Here is a 21,040-nt window from a genome sequence, read left to right as displayed (position 1 = left end):
AGCAAGACTTTCAACATATATAGATATGGATCATCTCCATTACACAGAAGTTGAACTGAACTACACAGATATCCTGTAAATGAGATTCAAAGCTCACACGTGCACAAAAATCCTTCCCAGGAATATAGTCAAACACAGATACACACCTCTTTTTCCAGCTCTGTCAACCTCTCACTCAGTTTCCTCTCAGCCTCTCCTAAGGCATCATCATGACTAACAGAAAGGTTGTGACCTTTGCCAGCGTTGGGGGATTGATCCAAATGTGACGTCTCTTTGGCGTGTGTCTGACTACCGTGTGTTGTGTTTGAGGAGTCTGAATTTGGATTAGACATAGCGTCAACCTCAGCACTTCCTCTGCTCTTCTCCAACTGGAGAAGACTTTCGCTTTTCTTCAGGCTCTGTGAGAGCGCCTGGATTCTCTCCTGTGATTGGTCTAGTGAATCAGTCGTCCTCTTAAGTTCAGCCTCTGCTTTTTGTAGTTTCTGATTTTGACGCTCCACTTCAGCAGATAATTTCTGAGAATGTTCCTGCTCCTTGGATAGATCCTGGGTAGAAAGAGATACAAAGCAACAGTGCAGGCTCAATCTGTAGATTCAATAAAACAGTGATGAACAATCTGTGTACTTGATGAATCATGAGAACAAATGTAAATGTAACTTTATTAGGAACAAGAACGATCTCTATAAAATTAACTGAATCCATGAGAGTGTCAGCCTGATTACCTTTACAAAGGGCAATGGGATTTCTCAATTGTATTATTGATTTTTTGTAGAAAGGTGGCAAACAAAAGTTTATGAGACGTATTATTCTTGTTAAGTAAGATAAACTCAGTGAATGCACATCGCTTGTCTGTTTGACGCATACCTTGTAGATGAAATCACAAGAAGGTAGAAGCTACTTCATGAAACTTCATGAAAGTCACATGACTTCATGTCATGTCAGTTTTATAAAACTTTTGCTTGGTTGGGTTTTAGTTCCTCTACATCTTTACAGAGATTATTAGCATGACTAAACACTAATCGTGTCACACACACTCACACACACTTATACACACACACACACACACACACACACACACACACACACCTGTGATAGAGATGTCATCTTGGCCTGAGCATCTGAATACTGCTCCTGTATGTGCTGTTGGCCTTCCTCCATACAGCTCAATCGAGTGCCGAGCTCTTTCTCCAGGTCCTGCAGCCGAGTGCAGAGCTCCTTTGACTCAGACAGCTGCTGACACACATGTCTACACACACACACACACACACACACACACACACACACACACACACACACACACACACACCAGCAGCCAGAGTAGAGGTCAGACATAGCTTGAGTGAAGATAACAGTTGACACAATAGATAAATGCATAGTGCAGCCAAGTAGCTCTCTCTAAAGCCTTGTAAAGTTAATTGCATACCTGAACGCTTGATGGAGGTAAAGTGTGTGCACTGTGTGTACCTGTGTTCAGCATCCAGAGCTCGAGCTCTCTGGTTACTGTGCTCAAGGGCCATGGTTGTACTCTCCAGCTGCTGCCTCAACCTCGCTGCCTCCCTCTCTCTCTGCCTCCCCTCTTTCCTGTGGCTGTCCAGCTCCGTCTGACAGACGTCCTTCTCCTGCTCCAGCCGGGACGCCTCCAGCAGAGCCTGGTCTCGCGTCCGAGCCAGAGCTTGAGCCTCCAATGTGGCCTCGCAGAGCTCTTTCTCAAGCTCCTCCTCCCGACGACGAGAGAGCTCCAGACTCCGACCTTGACGCTCCAGCTCAGACCTGAGAGTCTGAAGACTGAGCTCTAAATGGTCACCCTGGCAAAAGAGACAATTAAATGAAACAGGCTTATCAACAAATTTAAAGCACACAATGCACAAAGGGGAATGTGTTAATTCATCTCATTCAAGGTAACAAACACAAAAGAAACAAAGGTCTGAAAGGTTTGTGATAAAGATAGGCAACATTTGAAGACATTGTGTCAACGAAAACAAACAAAAAGGTTTCTATTGGGCAGTAGGGTTTTTTTCAGTCAAGACACAGTTAATGTGTTTGATCGTTTACATGTTACCTGCTGAGAAAGGGAGAGAGAGAGACAGGTAGAGAGAGAGAGAGCATGTCAGTGTCACAGGTGTTACATGGTGTGTTCGAGTTCAGCATCTGTATGATATAATTGTGTGTTAATTGGGAACCATAACAGCGCATTTGGTTATGTTGGATTTCTTTCTAAAGCAGCAACATACTCTTTACCTAAACCACCCAAAAAAGTGCGTGTAGATTAGAGATGATGTCTCTTTTGGCTTCCTCAAAGATTTTCCCCACACCAAATCAGCGGCCTGCAGCATATGTTGATCAGAAACCTGGCTCAGCTTCGATGTTGCAGATGCGCATGTTACCCATGTAGTGTGCACCAATGCTTTTGAACTGTGTGATGGTGACAAACTGTTTGGCCGCTTTCCTCTTTAGCCCAGAGAACGGGACGTCTAATGGGAACGGGATTTCCAAACAGAAAGCAAATTCTGACTGGACAGGATAGTTTTCACCTCAACCTCAATGTGAAAGGAGCCTGGACCCAGAGAATCCAGCGACATTTCTGGTTTATATACAGTTTCCTCTTTGAATGGTAAAGTTTCAACCAGTATTTGTGAATGCTAACTGTGTACACAGACAATGTTTTCTTGAAGTGTTCCTGAGCACACTACAGAATCAAGTCTGTTTTGAATGCAGGGCCGTCTGAGGGCCTGAATGTCATGGCCACCCAGTGTGGGTTTTTGGTCTTGTCCACTGCATACAGAGATTTCTTCAGATTCTCTGAATCTTTTGATCATATTCTGTACTGTAAATGATGAATTCCACAGATACTTTGCATTTTTATGATAAAAAATATTCTTGAAGTGTTACCTTTGTGCTATTTTAACCAACTGTGGTGTTTTAATGTTTTGCAAACCATCGCATTATGTTTTAATTGGCCTTTTTATGAACTACAAGGCTGTAGGAGTAGGACTCTGAACTTTGTGGTTTTGGTAGTATAAGTATCTTTGGCAAGTTGTACCAAATCAACTCAACACTTTGTCTTAATACAGAAGAGTTATAACACCACAAGGAGCAAAGAAAGAGAAAAAGGATGTGGATATGTTGTAATTTCTTATTTGGCTTTTATTTACCCCTAAAGCTGAAAGAGCTAGAGTGCACTTTATGTTTCATTTAACACACACTTTTATAATCTCCATAAATTTGCCCTTGCTTCGCATACTGGTGGTCAGAATACAAAGTCGGCCGCAAACATAACTGGAAACTACTCAGTTTTTATAAAGTAAATCACTGGGTAATGAAATGAAACACCTTTGATCTGGTGCTGACTGTACATCAATGTACACGTGGAGTTATTTTATCCGTCCAATCTGTAGAAAGCAGACTACTTCCTTTTCAATTACACTTCTAAATAGTGATTTATTGTCAAAGTGATTAGACATCAAAGGAATACTCTGTTCTTCTACAAATCAAAATAGTTATATCTATACTATATATTATATTGTTAAATGTTCTTTATCAAACAACATTGTGTTGGTTCACTAACAAATATCATCAGATTCCAACAGTTGTTGTTTCCTTCTATTCGATGCCCGTAACTAGCTGTGTACATAAAAGATATGTGCAGGAATGTGTGCGTTGTAGAGAAATATGTAACAGCAGCATCAAAGAATTGAGCTGCACTGTAGAAGAGGAGGCTGGGTAATACAGTTGGATATTCTAATATGAGAAGAAGGATTATGTACTCTGTCTGAAACGGGGTATTCATGAATCCCTTTTATGGTATTTCTTTCATGCTGACTTAGCACAGTTCTTTTCCTTGGCTTGCAATTTCTCTGATGGCTTCTTTTAGATGTATACATCCTGCAATGAAGTGTCTGAAAAGAAGGATTCTCATTTGTGTAAATGCTCTGAAGTTGTACCCAAACCATGACCTCTGATAGCTCTTTTGAAAATGATTCTTGTCAGTCTATAATATAGAAGACTCAATGCTGGGACAATAATGACATGTTAAGCAGCTGGAATCATCTGATCCAAGTCCTGCACAACTATTTCTCTGTGCAATGATATAATAAGATTTCAGATATGAATGCAAGACGAGATAAATGTATTTGGAAAGACCCTCTACCTAATGTAGTCTATTCAACGTACCAACGTTTTTCAAAGGGATGTGATACATCATAAACATTCCCCTTTTATCTCAACTCCCCCATCCATCCTCCCTGAAGTTAAATGACATCTGCTGTGGTCATGAAAATATTTGGTGTCACAGCTGCATGGTGTGGTGCTTTCTGTGTGTGTGTGTGTGTGTGTGTGTGTGTGCGTGCTGGTGCATGTATATTCTTTAACCTTGCGCTGGGCGGTGCGCAGGGCGTCCACTGTGCTGCGTAGCGTGTCTCTGTCTCTCTCCAGTGCAGCCCGCTCTCCCTCCAGTGTAGCGATGACTGTGGTCTGCATCCTGTGCAGATCCACTTGACTCCGCAGGCGGCACAACTCCTCCTCCATAACCAGACCGTCCGACTGTAGAGCCTGAGGGGTGATGGTAGGAACTTTAGCTGTGTATGCATTAATACAGACTTCTGCATCTATCCATGCCTACATCTGTACGTCCATCCATCCACCAAACTATCAAACCATCTGTTAGTTCAAGCATCCAACCGTAACTAATCTATCCATCTCCTTGCAGTTTCATCCCTTTATATGTATTCATACACACATCCACCAGTCCCTTCATCCAACCACTCTGTGATCCATCTGTCCCACACTTCATTCATTCATTCTTTAATCCCTCCACCCTTCTATTCACCCTATCTATACATACATCCATCCGTCCATCCATACCTCTATTTGTCTGCGGGCGTCTCCCAGACTCTCTGCAGCTTTCTTTAGATGCTGCAGTTCAGCCTCCAGGACAAACAGTCTCTGCTCAGCCTCCCAGGTTTTCTTGCTTTGCTCCCCCAGTTTGGAGCGCAGGTCCTGGGCCAACATCATCTGCCGGTCAGCCTCGTCCTGGGCCTCCTGGAGCCGGTTTGTTAGAAGCTCCACATTGGCACCAGACAGGGAACACACAGTCTGCTGCGCATCCGAAGCCTCTGTATTATCTTCTAAACTTCCCGGATGCTTTTGGATCTCTGAGCTTGTTGTTACTGCAGCCTCCTCTTTCTTTCTTTCTCTTTCCTTCTCCTGCTTCTCTCTGTCTTTCTGCCCTCCCTCTGCCTCTCCTCTCCTTTTGGTCTCTTCATCCTCATCACACAGTTCTCCTTTTCCTCCTTGAACATTAAAAACCTCTTCCCCAACTCCTGCTTCCCTATTGGTCCCAATAATGTCTCCTCTCCTTTCCCCCTCCTCCATCACCCTTACCCTTCCTACACCCTGTCCCCTACAGGATTCAGAGCGCTTCACTCCTCTCTCCACCATCTCCTTCTCTTCCCTGCCATGACTCTTCACTGTTTCCTCCTTCCTCTTATCTTCAAGGTGTTTCAGTTTAATCACCAGCTGCTCCAGACGCTGCTTCAAAGTGGCATTTTCATTCTTCAAGTTTTGACACTGAAAAGTGCAAAAGGAAGATAATGGATGTGCAACGTCAATGCTTCTCATACATTCTCTATTTTTGCTTTCTTTTTTCCTTTTTTTTGGTCCTTCTGTTTATTACACATGACTGGTCTTTAAACAATTGACATTAACAGGACTGAAACTACCTCTCGGTCTTACACACACTGCATCCAGATTCAATTCAAGAAGGTTGAATAAATAAGAAAAGGAGAAAGAGCAACAAATGTCTCCAGAGAAACCAGATATTAATTACAATGATTTTCATTTGGTTATGAAAAATGACCCAAAGAGGCATTTATCAATATGAATAAACACTGAAAACTCTTAACGGTCCAGACTGGCCAGTGTGACCAACACAATAAGAAGCAGCCTTCATGAATACAATCCAAAATATATGTGATACAGTGTGAAAAATATGTAATCTATACAGCATTTAAACCACATTGCTGCAAAAACTTTTTCACATTCACTTTTAGATTGATCAATGGTACGCCCTTATCTTAAAGATGTGCATCCATGCAAAAATGTTAGTTTTTTGGAGAAAAAAAATGACGCATCATCTCAGCAGTAATGTTTCACTTTTGAGCAAAACAAACTACCAAGAAAGTTTACTATCATGAGTATATTTTGACAGAGATGTTACGTTATTTATTTATTTATTTTTCCTCTCAGCTCACCTCTTTGAGCGTGTTCTGATGCTCCATCTCCAGGCAATCCTGCTCATCCTTTGTATCTGGCAATTCAACCTGAAGCCAGAGAAGATGGATGTTTAGCTCCTCCAACTGTTGCTTCTTGCTTATCCTGTTTCATTTAAATCTACACGCTGTGAGCCCAGATAGTGAGACTCTTCATGTCTGACTGTAGTGATGCCTGGATGACTTGAAATGTTATTCGACTAGTATACGCATTAAATATTCCTGGCAGAAATGTTTCTTTCTAGCATGCTGATCATATAAAATATATACCACATCAGGGGCATGTGGTGGAAACTGTTTTATTTATGCTGCATATCATATTCTGCTTCTGAACTAAACACAGTCTTCTCCCTCTTACTGATCTCCTATACTGTTTCATTAATTAAAGTATGTTCCTAATCCCGATGACCTGCCTTAACCTTAAACCAGAGCGAGCTGAACTGTCTGAGCTTATTTTTCTGGGTCATAATGATCAAACCCTTGAACTCTGACCTCCTGCTGGGCCTGCAGCTCCTCCAGTCGTCTCCTCAGCTCTGCATTCTCCTGCTCGGCTCCCAGTAGCCTCAGCGTTGAAGCCTCACCCACCTCCACACTCAGCGGCTTCTGATCTGAGGCAGAGGGAGATAAAAAATAAAGCAGGAACAGAGGGTAAAGAAAGAAGCAGGCATAACAATGAAGAAAAGGAGAACTGTATATATGAAGAGATTAACTCAGTTATTGTTGATTGATAACCTGTGGGGCTGTACTACCTCAACATATTTTCTCTTATCAGTTAATTAAATGTCTTAAATGACAAGGTGCAAAAAGACAGGATCACTAACCAATCAGCTCGCTCAGCTCTTCGTCAGAGTCCAGTTCTGATTGGAGGAAACGTTGGTGAACCGGAGCAGAAACACTGTTGCCTCTGCTGTCGAGCCTCAGGTCGGCCTCAAGACTCATATTCATCTCTAACAGCTCATCAACTCGCTGCCTTTCAGTGTCACGCTCCTAAGCACACACACATTTCAAAGAGCACATTAGATAAGGGTATTTGCAATTAAATCCCACTCCTTTGTATTTCATTTTTAGTATTTCATTTTATTTAATAGGGATTAACATTGTTTTAATACAAAACATGTAACTGATGTGCTGCACAGACAGTTTATAGTTATTGCTAATTTCCAACCCTTACAAACTCATACCTAGATCCTACTGCCAAACTTTCTAAGCGGACATGCATGCGGAAAAAATTTAGCCAAAAGAAATTTCATATTTTAACAAATTGTAAGACAGAATAAAATAACACCCACTGCTTCAACATCTATGATTCTCTGACGCAGCAGAAGATTGTCCCTTTCAAGCTCCCGTAGCGAGGAGCAGCGTGCCCTTGCGTCTGCCAGCTGTTCTTCCAAAAGAGATTTGGTCTCCTGCAGTGCGGCACAAAGCTGCTGTTGCTCCTGCAGGGGGCGCCGTGCACAGACAGACAGCAAACATGAAAAACGAGAAATCAGACTTTACAATTAAGGCCCCTGAAATTAATTTCATTAAGTGTATTTTGCTGCTGCAGCTTTGAGCACTGAGAGCAAATCCAAAGTCAGATTTTGGGAGGGGCCCACCGGGGGCCAACATGAATCATGATCACTAAGCAACATTTAAAAAAGTTACAGTGGCTTCCTTAATTTCCTTACATTTTCCCTACCAGTACATGTCCCTGGCATTGAGTTTTTTTAAACTATAGTTACATACATTTATAATTCTTCAAAATGTTCTTTATAACCAGAGATATTGTCCTATTTATTTCCCTCTCATAGTTTTTTCTATACACTGTCGTTAGTTATTAAGTCTAAGTCCATGTATGGCAAGGCGTGTTGAGTTTGAATAAAGGATCCCAAATCTCCAGGCTAGTTATTCCTCTCTGCTCCGCATTTTATGCTAAGCTAACAAGCTGCATCAACAGAGCAGTTAAGTTAGGATTCCACTTAACAAGACAAATAAATCCCCTAGCAGCAAAATAAGCCATGAAATACAAAATGAAATATATACATTGAACAGTGTTTTCCATGTTTAATTCCAGGTCATGCCATTTAAAAAAATGTAAATGAATGACTATTGATTGACCCATCGTTTTAAGCTGTTAAAAACCTTTTACAAAAAAAATAATTACAGGGATCAGTAAATGTTGCAGCTTTACTACAACAAGGCCAGACAGAGCAAAAAAGACAGCAACAAGGGGATCATTTAATCATCAGCAACATTTCATACAGAATGTTTGAAGTGTAGGGCCTAACTTTTTCTTATATTCTTTATTCGCCAACTAAAGTTTGAATATAGCTTTGTAGAAATGGCAGCCTAAACTATGGGGGAAATTTCAGTATGTCAATGGAGGTTTTTTTTTAGTGGGTCTTGATTTTCTACAGATTCAACATTTACTACTCTGTTTTCGCCGACCACACAGGAGTTCGCAGTGAATTTGTGAAACTTATTTCAAAAGCCAAACATAAGAAACACTCATCCTGCCAGCTAATTTGCTTCGTCACAGGGATGCAGCAGGAGGGCGGAATAAATAAAAAAAAGACTGAGAAGGTGATAGTGAGGAAACTGTGGGCTGTTTTACAAGGATATGAGCACATTTTCTGCCTGCGAACAGTTACACTACCTCAGAATAAATCTCATTTAGCTGTAAAAGCTCCAATAACTAAAGCCATACTCCTGCTCTTTGTCAATGAAGCAGCCCAGGGCAGTAAATCCTGATTACATCACATAGTATAATCTCATTCTCTGGGCTTCAGAGTTATTCACACTCACTCACCATTGAAATGCTCAGGGCTGTTAGAGCCAATATATTGCTTCTGAGATTACCTGTATTTCTTTCTGAAAAAGAACAGCAACTCAGAGGATAAAAGATGGGATTTTATTGATGTGACCTTAGCCTGTTGCTGTGTAATAGTGTGTGTTTGTGTATTGACATGCATACAGAGCCCTTTACATATGATTCGTTTTTCCTGTATGGGAGATTCCCACATGCAGCTTGGAGACAATTTTCTCAAATTGTATTTCATTGTGTGGATAGATGTCGCTGAGCTTCATGTTTTCTGTCAGGTGCAAGCAAGTGACTTGATCAATAGTATGTGTCGTGACTTGTGAGTTTGCAGTGTGTGTGTGTGTGTGTGTGTTTGTACCTTCAGCTGAGTGCGTGTTAGCTCCAGACTGCGCAATCTGTGTTTACAGCTATGAAGCTCAGTTTGCAGATGCTCAGTCCGCGCAGCTCGCTCTCGGGCGCAGTCCAGCTCGTCCCTAAGCGAACGCATGCCCCTCACCTCCCCCTGCAAAGAACGGTTCTGCAGAGACACACACACACACACACACACACACACACACACACACACACACACATTCATATACCAGTGGGGATGAGGTCAAAGAAGGTTGTGATCAGATCTGGGATGTGCCGTGAAGCAAATGTTGACACAGCCTAATTCAGAAAGAAGGAAAGGAGTGTGTGTGTGTGTGTGTGTGTGTGTGTGTGTGTTCTGTGTGTCATAGAAAGACAAACAATTTCCTTCTTCTTTTCTACCAGATCTTATTGTTAAAGGAGCAACGTGTAACTCCGACATGTAGTGTTTTAAATTGGTACTGTAGTCCAAATTCAAAACATTGGATAGAGTTGTCTCCCTCCACCCCCTCCTCCCTAGAGTCGGTGTGCATTCGGGTCACCATGTCCCAGACACTAAAGCTTCAGTGTTTAACAAGCTCAGCATCGGTCATGAAACCTTTGTGCGTTCTCATCGCATCGCAAATATTTCTCCTAGTTTTACATTTTAAAAAGTAAAGTGAAAAATGTTGAGGCTTTTACGGCCGGGTACAATCAGTGAAACAAGTTCACATGCCCACTTTCATTGCTGGAACACCTGTTGGTTTGCCGTTCACCTGGCAAACCGAGGGGTATCTAAAACGGCCATGTGGGGGTGCCTTAAAACCGCCTACAATCTCTGGTTAAAACAAGTATAAACCAATCAGGACTAAAATTGAAACTTAGGAGGAGGACATACTGGCTGCTGTGTTGTTTTAAAAAAAAAAGCCAGCACTTCAACGAGGCATGTTTCCTTATGATATATTGAGGTAATTTAATTTTAGGATTATTTTAGTATATGTAGTGTGGTCCTTTAAGACAATACTAAGACTATGTTTAAATGAAGGTCATGATTTTGTAGGTGTAGTTGAAATGAAGATTACCCCCACATTTGAATGCCTCCAATCCTCAAATCTTGAAACTTTGAGAACTTCATTATATTCTAAAAACAAAATCTGTCAGTGTATTTGTCTGTAAGATTAATCCTCCTGAGTAAATGAAGGGGAGGCTTATTCGACCTGGAAATATCTTAACCTAACATGACCCAGACCATGTGTTTATTTTCTTCCACGCTCTGAAAATCTAAACTCTCAAGTTCAGCAATGTTCCTCTGGACAAAACTGTATTTGGCAGCAATGTGTGCAGTCTAATTTTGCTAAATACATAACCTTAAAAGGAATCAACTTATTGGCTGTTAAGCGCCACCTGTGTTTCATGCTGTTGGCTGTGTTGCTGTGTTTTCAGGCCTAATGTGCAGTCTATCACAGCTTTTGCCAAACTAGTTAGGTTTAATGCGTGTTAAAATGTTTCTGCATCCACAGCAGGGATGTCTCTGGCAGTACAGAGTCAAGCTGTGTGTGTACCTCTTTCTGAAGTTTCTTGAGCTGTTCCTCCATGGTTTGAATCTCCTGAGTGTAATCCAATATCTGATCCCCCTTATCTTCCCTAAAAGAACAAGTCAAACATAAAACAAGAAGTTAAATAACCCAATTTCGAAAACCAATTTCTAGCTTTTTATATTTGAACCATATATATTGAATATATATATATATATATATATTACAGACTTTATTAATCCCTGAGGGAAATTCTGGTTTTACACTCTGTTGTTAAAAAAACATGCTTCACACACACATAGGCCTGAAATACACACATGCACAAACAGGACCTGTGGACATGCATTAGTGGAGAAATGTTAGAGTGGGGCTGCTACACAATGTTATACAGGGAGCGCGCCAGAGCTGTTGGGGGTGAAGTGCCTTGCTCAAGGGTACATGGACAGTACTCAGGAAGTGACCTGGCACCTCTCCAGCTACCAGACCAACTTCCACATTGTCTGGTCCGCATTAGAACCGCAGACCCTCTGGTTCCCAACCCAAGTCCCTACAGACTGAGCTGCTGTGCTCCTGCCCCAAATAATATATATACAGTACATATATATGTGTGTGTGTGTGTGTGTGTGTGTGTGTGTGTGTGTGTGTGTGTGTGTGTGTGTGTATATATATATATATATATATATATATGTATATATATATATATATATATATATATATATGTATATATATATATATATATATATATATGTATATATATATGTATATATATATATATATATGTATATATATATATAAAATAAAAAATACATCATAAGATAAGAGCAGCATTATGTTAGCTAGAATTGGTAACAAACAAATACAGAATAAATAGCTGGCCAACCATGAGCTTTATTATTTACATGTAATAGATTGTGTGAATCTGATTACAGCAGTAAGTACTTCATTCGTTCTCAACAACAACTGCGGAAAAAGTCACAGATTGTTTATTTAATGTGTGTCAAACTAAATTGCCCATTTTTCCTGTTGACCTTTCTCTTAGCGTCTTCAAAGGTTATTTTGAGTATCTTTTTTTTGCCAGGCACACACACACACACACACACACACACATACACACACACACACACACTCACAGTTGTTGTTTGAGGCGGCGGAGTTTGGCCTTGCTGTCTGCCAGCTGCAGTGCCAGACCTTGGGGTGGCTCCTCGCTGCGACCTCCCAGGGGCTCCATGCTTGAATCCACTTGGGCCTCCCGTTCTCGACACAGCTCGGCCATCCGCTGAGAGAAAGAGGGAGAGAAAGAAGGAGAGAGAAGGACGAAGAGGAAGGACCACAGAAGGATTTGGAGAGAGAATGAGAGATGAATTATAGGAAAGAAGAGCAGATTAAAAAGTAAAACTAACAAATGCTAGAGACAAATGTAAACCTCCTGAACAGACAGTTTGGTATAGTGAGAAATAATGCCTCTTTATTTAATACTGACTGTACGACAGGTACAATGTCATTTAGTATTTGAACATCTCTTGGGTTTAAAATAATTTGGGGGTTTTTTCTACAAAAAGAATGTACAATGACTTTCCTCTGCTTGTAATTCCCCTCCTTGTCACCAGAGCAATACAAATCCACCTATGTGGTTACACAATTCAATAAAGGAGAGCAAAGAGAGCCTATCTTTCATCAGATTTAGATTTGAGTTTGGGAAATGATTTAATTGAAATCCAATATGGTATGCTGCTCTGTCTGATCTCATATCACGCTTGTAGCTAAAGGTTTAAATGATGATGAAAAAATCATTGGGGCAAAAACCAGGCTCTTGATCTTCATGGTTTAAGAAATAAAGAATAAACCCTGCTCCTCTAAGTATGTATAAAAATACTTCCGATAAAGTCCGTACACACAGTGGAAGGGAGCACCTCTAGTTATATTTCATTCATTTCTATTCATTTTTCATAAACATTCATGGACCACAGAAGTTGTTCATATATAAACCTCAAATTCCACAGTATATTGTGGTTTCAGAAAGTGAATCTATCCTGCAGCCTGCCAAATTAAGACACCACTTTAATATCAGTTTGAAGTGTGACTGAATAAAAGCTACAAACTGAATATGAGATCTGAGTAGAAATGAAATAATGATCAAATGTGTGACACAATTAAGCCCTGATGAAGCACGTGCTGCCTTTACTTATGCATGACCTTATTTCTAGTTAATCAATTGTTTATAGTGTCTTGAAAAATACATAGAATTTTCCAATTCTCATGTTGGTGTAATAGGAAACATTGTACAAGTCTTATACATAAATGTCAAACATAGTTTTATGCACCAAAGGACCCAAGCAGGAGTTTTTCTTTATGGTATGTGTCTTACTCCGCTGGGCCACAATGAGTAAGACTCAAAAGATTAATTTTTAAATCACTGAGGCACAAAAACACATCCGTTAAAAGTCACATGACGCACACTATGTCCTTGGTATGACACCATCAGTCTGAAAATATGAAGACTGTAAAACATAAATGTTGAATAATAGCAACATTGAAAAAGTGTCTCTGTGTGTCCAATTAAGCCATTTCTAATCAGCTGTGTAAATCAATAGGTCTGTTAGGGTTAAATTACTTGCCGTCATTATCACCATATCATTGTTTGCTTTTTTAACCTCAATTTCAATTACAGGATCAACACCACCCCAATGTGCGTGGGAGAAAAGTGTGCTACCTTTGTGCAGAGCCGTGGTAGGTTTTTCAATAAAGGGATGTCAATGTTCATATCAAACACTTAGAAAAAAAAAAAACATAACGTCAAACTATATTCCTCTCACTGTGTGTATAGTATATACTTACCTCCAAGTGTGTATCCCTCTGTGCCAGCAGGCTTTGGATCTGTTTGGCCATTGAGCTGAACACCAGCTGTAAATCTGAACCTTCAACCTCCACCAGCTCCTCCCACCTCAGCGGCAGCACCATGTGAGGATCCTGAGTCACCTGCAGCAAGGACAGTGTCTCAGGTCTCTATAATAAGATCGATGTGGTTCTGGGACACAAAATCGCAGATCTGGGGACAAACTATGCCAGCAGCCTGAAGGCTGTTTGAATATCAAGCAGGAATGACTAAAATACAGACTAAAGGCGATTTCAACAGGGATCTTTCTGTTTCTGTTCAGGAAGTTTGCCCAAAATTCCCGGACTAATACATACTGTAGAAAGCTAATGCTCAGGTGGACAGGTCTCTATCTGGCCTCGGATGAACAGCAAGCTGCGTGTGCATCCATCCACACAGAAAGACCACCTCTCACCTGCGGTTTATGAGGATGAAAAACCTGTGCACATATAGGCTGATGGGCTGCATGCTGTTACTGTAATTCAGACACGCTGGTACGTAATATGCTCTTTTTATAATGCAGGCAATTATTCACGGGAGGTATCTTCAAAACAGGACAATTTGGCATTTTGGCTTTATTGGAGAGGAAGCACGGAATGACAGAAAAGGGGATGAGGAGAGACGGGAGTGTGACAGAGGTGGAGGTGGGGAGGTGGACAGAAAGGGTGAAGGATCCATCCCACGGTGGCAGCAAGGGGCACCCAGAGGTCCTTCAAAGGCTGCCAGCAGAATAACAAGCAGCAAATTTTCACATTTCCTTGAAGCGCCAATAGAACCTCTAATAGGTTCACTCTCTCTGCCTACAGGCCAGACAGCGGAGACATTCTTTGCTAAATCATACATAGCACCGCTTAGATTTGTCTCCTCTGGATAAAATGTGGTCGGTCTGTGAATTCATTTTATACTTGTAGGTCCCTTGATTTTGTTGAGTTTCGCATTTGAACATACCTGCTGAATACAGCTGGCGATGGCTGCTTGGGTCTCGATGTCCAGAGACTGGATCTGCTGAATGAACGTCTCCTTCTGCTCACACTGCAGGCCAAGAAGTGTCAGAGTTTGTACATGTGTGTGTTCATTCAAAATATATCGCTATCATACACGACATTGGCTGAATTTGACCAACAATTAAAGCAAGCAACTTATGGTGAAAACACAAGAATTCATGAATAAATTATTCATTACAGTAGTTTGTTAGTTTGTAAAAAGTAAAAATAAAGATGCTAAATATTAAACAGATCTTTCCCTTGAATTTAGATACCTCCAGTCTTAGATAAATAAAAACTAGTAACCATTGTTTTTTTATGGCTCTGAAAAAAAATGACATTTCTTTTTGGTTGTTGTTTCACAGTGATTTCACATTATGTAAACTGAACAATCCTTGATTACTTAAGAATAAAAAAGGAAGATTGATAGATAATTAAAAAAATGATCATTAAAGCCGACAGCAGTGAAGAAAGGGCCTTCACACCTTTTACATGTTAGGGTGTCAGAGCTTCGGGTATTTTCAAACACAGAAGACAACGGCTCTAAAATGTTCATGTGTTCAGGTCACAACATGAAGTGAGAGCACACAGTGTTAATTCTATTTTCACATACTGAAGCATGTCAAATCAAGCTAGCTGGCTCTTTCCAGAATATGGTGCAAAGACAAAGATGCAATATTGGTATGTATACGTTTCCAGATGAGGACTATAATCAAACATGTAACGTTTGGGCCCGTTTGGACACGTGTGTGTTTGAGTTACCATCTACCTAAGTCATGACGAGACATCAAACTTTATCACTTTAACTTGCTCAGGTTGGAAGCTCAATAATATTGTTTTAGTTTGATTTGGGAGTTCAAGAAATGACAGATGCAAAAAAATCTCTATCATTTAAATGTTTTCTTTGTTTTAAATGTTGCTGATCCACCTAAAAAAAAATGTTAATTAGGATTCTGACAAAAGAAAAGTCAGACTGGCTTTAATCCTGTTCATGTTTTTGTTTTTTTACTATTGTTGAACAAAACAAAAACAGTCTTTAGCTACATTATTAGGCATTTGAGTCTGGCGCTTATTGTGTGCAAGACAACACAAGAAGAAGTGATAGAGGAACTGTTTGATGGGTAAAAGGGGGAACATTGATATTTTAAGATCATCACCACTGCTCAGCAGATGATCTTAATTTGGCCTGTGGGTGGTGCCAAAGGAAAAGTCAGAGTTGGTGCTTAATCTGGGTTTATTAATTTCACAACAGAATATTTTGGACGATTCAGACTAGGATTAAAGGTGTCAATCTTGTATCTATCTTCCTCCATGTTAATAATAGTGATAGAATTTTTTCCATGAACCAAGTGAAGAAAGGGAGTTCAGATATTGGACTATACTAAATACTGCAAGATACTGAGTGTCCGCTGGTTCACCAGTGTAATTATCAACATACAAAGAGCGGGCTGTCATGTAGGAGTGTGTTCACCTGCACAGCACATCCCAGTAAAAGCAGCAGCAGTCTCCTGAGCTCTTCCACGGCTGCCTCTGAGGACACAGAAATAACTGTCATCATCATCATTATCATCATCATCTCCACCGTCCCCACCACCATCCTCCCTATCATTATCACCTTAATGTGTTTCACTGATAGCAGAGATATGGACTCATATAACGTATAATTACTTTCTTGCTGCTGCCTGAGAGACACGGCGCTGATAGCATCGTGTGGTTATCTTGTACCTGTTAGGGGGTCCTGCCCCAGGATGGCAACATTCGGGAGAGGCATCAGTATCAACTGCTGCAAGTCTTCCTGAAGAAAAGAATATATTTGAAGGGTTAAGTGAAAAAAATTCCACTAGTGATCAGCTTGCCGGGCCTGTCTGTCTGCCCACAGCAAGCTTGAATAAACAAAAGCAGAAAAAGTTTCCACCAGCATCCTACAGCTTGTGGTGTAAACAAAAAACTGATTCCTGATAAGACTAACTTCTCAGTTGTTCTTCCAGTTCAAAGATGTTATGTGCAGATTAGATTATTAGATTAGATTCAATATAATGTATCTTGTGCTCGGTGTTCTTTAAATGCAACTACATAGAAACAGATCAGATGATTGAAAAAATAATTCTGTAACAAAATCCCTTGGCTGTTTCTGTTGTTGCCCTCATAAGACACATAATGTTGGTAATGACGCAGTAATGTCTCAAAGTCATACACAACCAAAAAGCATTACTAGAAATGGTAAGTGTTATTTGTGATGCTGCTTTTTCCCATTATTTTCCAACACAATGGAGTCCTTTGTAATCTTACCAAAGGATCTGAGGATCTGAAAATATCAAGTGACTGAATGAATTGAATTTAAACAGTCTTTAAATATTATAAGAAGGTCTTTGGCCATTTTGATAGTCGTGTTTTTTTTTAATCAATTTTGCATGCTGCACTAAAAAAAAAAAAAAGCTTTAAAATTGCAAGGAATTACTTTACATTAGCTGTTATGGTCGCTTATGCTGTGTTCAAACCTAGATTTTGAAAAGTTGTGACCTCCTATTTAAAAAAAGAGAACAATAGAAAGTTGCTCAAAGTCAGATTTTTAAACTCTGGGTAAATCCATTAACCCAGTCCACATGAAGGAGTCCTCGTCTGCAGAAACACAATAATGCTCCCAGATCCTGAACCACAAATTGTAAATAATAAACAATGAACCAAAGGGCATCGTAACAGAGTCAGACTGTTCAGAAGATATGTGGCTTCTTAAAAATGGGTCAAATATTTGCATTGGTAATTATGGGTGAATGAATTGGTCATAATCTTTTACTTCTCCTTTTTGGAAGCATCGACTGAAGACCAGCAGCTTGTCTCCTAAAGGTTGCAGGCCGGGGGAACAGCCCACTATCACAAAGATAAAGGCAGGGCCCTCTTCTCCTTTCTGAACAATCTTTGTCTAAACATTCATTCACTCATACGCTTGCCTTGTTTTCTTTGTCACTTACTAACTTTCACAGTCTTTGCAGACCCTGTCTAAAGTAAATCAGTTTTCACCAGCTCTGCTCACCTGCTCACTATTTTCCTGATAAGACTAGCAATTTTTTTATGAGTGCCTCGCCATGTCTGGTGTGAAACTGGCCTGCTTTTGAGGCTTCATTCTGCTTTCCTGACCTTACGCCTGACCCGTGGTTTTATGATTCACTGCTTCACGATTTATTGCATTAGTCTGCCTGATCTGGCCGCCTACCCGGTTTAACCCTTGCCTGCCTTTTGACCAAAATAAAATCAAACTTTAATTTCACCTGCCTGTCTGTGACTCATGCTTTAGCCTTATTTCTGAGCAGTTGCATTATGGTATGTGTTTCATGGCATATCTGCTGCTGCCAGTGTTTTTGTTACAGTCTGGCTAAATAAGGCTGTATAGTCAGATTTTTGTAGTTAGGTCCTGTGCTAAAAAGCATCTTCGTTATGTTGTAGCATTAATGGAGATTTAGAACCAGCAGAGGGACCACCAACACTCTGGCCAGTTTGTTTCACTGAGTTATAATTTTGATAGAAGATTGGACAAATCTCTTGGCATATTCTAAATTCTGCTGAATCAATCTGGATTGCCCAAGCCTCATACATTCCCCGCCCAGAAACCTGGCTTTGCTGGCAGCAAAAAAAACAATTATTTGTCATGTGGACTCGCAGCTCCTCCTACATTATCATATGTTATCTGGTAAAAAAAAAAAAAACATAGTAGCAGGCAAATTACTTTGTTAAAGAAAATCCAGCAGGGGCTTATTCCTGATATTTTATCACTTGATTTACTTTTGCACTAAACTAAGAATGACTGGATCAATGTATCTGTTAATTAAAATGTTTCTGTCAAAGAGCCACACATTTTGTTGGCTAGCTTCTTTACCAACTGCTCGGAAAGTCTGTTCAAATCCTGTCACAATCCATTGATGCAAAATCACACAAAAGTCACAACTACAGCTAACCGTAATTAATTAACTTTACGATATAAAAGGAAATGTACCAATAGAGGTTGTCCTCCCCTTCAGCAGATCCCTCATGTGTGATTTGAGCGTCAGTGGCGTTTGCAGCCAACCTGAAGTCTCTACTCCTTCAGGTCATGTAGGATATTAGCCACTGCAGATCTGTGTTGGTCATCGTGCAGCTCATGGTTTACAGTGCCAAACAGACTTCTGCATGAGATTAGCTGGACTAGAAAATTATATAAAAGCTGCTTGTCGTTGGAGATCTCACGTCTTCTCATTAACAGTCGCCTTGCCAGCTTAAATACACACAAGATGCTAACCGCTCAGATTCCCTCCTGCATTAGATTTCTGCATCATCACTTGGTAAAATGCTTACATCAGAGATTAACAACACTTGTAATACATGCTGCTTTTATCTGTGCTGTAAAATTATTATATTGCAGTTTCTCTTCAAAATATTTTCTATAGGAAGTGTAACTCCCTGCAATGACATAGTAAAATAATATCATTGAAATAGACTTTCATCGTGCTGCCTGCTGCAGTGGTGTGGAGATTTAAAAACCATCTGTAATATTTACTCTTCAGTCAATATTTCCACTGTATTCTGTTTGAGTTACTGCTTTTAATGTTATACATAGAAAGTATTGGTTTCAATGCTTCTGTCTGCTGTCTCTCATTTTCTTCATCTTTGCCTTTGGTATTGCCTTTATGCTAATGAGCACATCATATAAAATATTCAATTTTTATGTTAATTCAAACATCATTTACTGGATGTTCAGTAGCCTTTAAAATGTCACAGTTTACAGAGAACATAGATCTTTAAATGAAGAGGGTCAATAAATTAGTAGGCAGGAGAAATTAGCACTTAAAACCCCATTAACAGAAAAGTGTCTTCATTCAGGGGCATTAAAGGATTTCACATTTTACACAGAATAAAACTGTTAAAATAACAGAAAAGACGAGAAGAGTAGAAAAAAAGAACATATGTAGAATAGAATAGAATAGAATGAAAATGACAAAAGCTTAGAACAGAGTTGAACAATCAGGATACAACTGAAGATACAAAAGGATGGTAACAAAGACCATGATTAAAAACATGTAAAGTATTTAACTGAACAACATCAGGTAGAACAGGTAGAGAAGAAAATTATACAAGAAATTTAAAGGATCTAATTGAATAGACTGAATACATACGACAAAAAAAGAATGAAGAATGAACATAAGAAACAGGCAAAAAAGAAACTGTAGCAAACAAACTAAATATAAAAACAACAAAAAACTGAAACGGAACAAATGGAATAGAATAGAATAGAATAGAATAGAATAGAATAGAATAGAATAGAATAGAATAGAATAGAACGGAATGGAATAGAATAGAATAGAATAGAACGGAATGTAATAGAATAGAATAGAATAGAATAGAATAGAATAGAATAGAATAGAATAGAATAGAATAGAATAGAATAGAATTGTATGGAACATAATAGACTGGAATAGAAATGGAATGGAATAAAATAGAATGGTATGAACACAATAGACTGGAAAACGCACAAACAGTGTGAAGTCAAACAGACTAGAACAAACAGAATACAGTGAATCCAGAAACAGCATATAATTTAATCAATAAAAGAAAAGACAAAGCAGAAATGAGAAGAAGGAATAACAGAGTAAACAAACAGAACAGAACACATGACATTAAAGTAGCTGTGTTGAAGAGGCTGAGGTCACAGCTGAAAAAAAAGGACTGAGAAGCTGTGCATCGTTGCTGTGGCTTTAACTTACCACACACACAATGTCATTGAATCTGTCTCACATACACACACGCACACACACACACACACGCACACACACACACACACACACACACACACACACACACACACACGCAAACACACACACACACACACACAAACACATACACAGCAAAATTGCACCAAAAAAAGTCAGCAAGAAGTAAAACTGTGACCAATGTGAAACTAAACATCCGCAGCTACAGTGGAGACTATTCTAAGTGCACTCTGAATTACACCGACTGATATGAGCTTCCCAATTATCACCAGTGTTTTGTGCTGCTGTGAGCTTTCAAGGGACATTAGCGATTCACTGAAAATGAGGAAGTGAAACCTTGACGACTCGTGTTCCTGTGTTGTGTGACAAGCTAAGCAGTGCATGTTCGGTCCACCTGACTGCTGCTTAGGGAGGTTTCCTCTGCTGAGAACAGAGGCCATTGAATCATCCTGCGGGGAACAATTGTGTCATTTCCTCTAATGCCACAGGCTTCTACAATGCACGTTATGCAACGCG

General features: G+C 39.9%; 1 protein-coding gene across 1 annotated transcript in view; it reads right to left on the bottom strand.

Moving 5' to 3' along the window:
* ccdc88b (coiled-coil domain containing 88B) overlaps positions 1-21,040 on the bottom strand; it is a 41,763-nt gene that overhangs the window by 16,084 nt on the left and 4,639 nt on the right. Inside the window, exons 4-19 of the mRNA XM_065958826.1 lie at positions 16,512-16,581; positions 16,258-16,316; positions 14,752-14,835; positions 13,767-13,907; positions 12,062-12,207; positions 10,959-11,040; positions 9,425-9,583; positions 7,556-7,702; positions 7,088-7,253; positions 6,759-6,874; positions 6,249-6,317; positions 4,861-5,565; positions 4,369-4,548; positions 1,465-1,805; positions 1,087-1,246; positions 147-545 (exon numbers count right to left, since the gene is read on the bottom strand). Coding sequence (XP_065814898.1) covers positions 147-545; positions 1,087-1,246; positions 1,465-1,805; positions 4,369-4,548; positions 4,861-5,565; positions 6,249-6,317; positions 6,759-6,874; positions 7,088-7,253; positions 7,556-7,702; positions 9,425-9,583; positions 10,959-11,040; positions 12,062-12,207; positions 13,767-13,907; positions 14,752-14,835; positions 16,258-16,316; positions 16,512-16,581 — 3,024 coding nt within the window. The remainder of the gene's footprint in view (positions 1-146; positions 546-1,086; positions 1,247-1,464; positions 1,806-4,368; positions 4,549-4,860; positions 5,566-6,248; positions 6,318-6,758; positions 6,875-7,087; positions 7,254-7,555; positions 7,703-9,424; positions 9,584-10,958; positions 11,041-12,061; positions 12,208-13,766; positions 13,908-14,751; positions 14,836-16,257; positions 16,317-16,511; positions 16,582-21,040) is intronic.

The sequence above is a fragment of the Labrus bergylta genome, chromosome 9, assembly GCF_963930695.1.
Source record: "Labrus bergylta chromosome 9, fLabBer1.1, whole genome shotgun sequence".
NCBI classification, from domain to species: Eukaryota; Metazoa; Chordata; class Actinopteri; order Labriformes; family Labridae; genus Labrus; species Labrus bergylta.
Note: the sequence above shows the minus strand (reverse complement) of the source record. Positions and strands in the feature narration are given on the sequence as shown.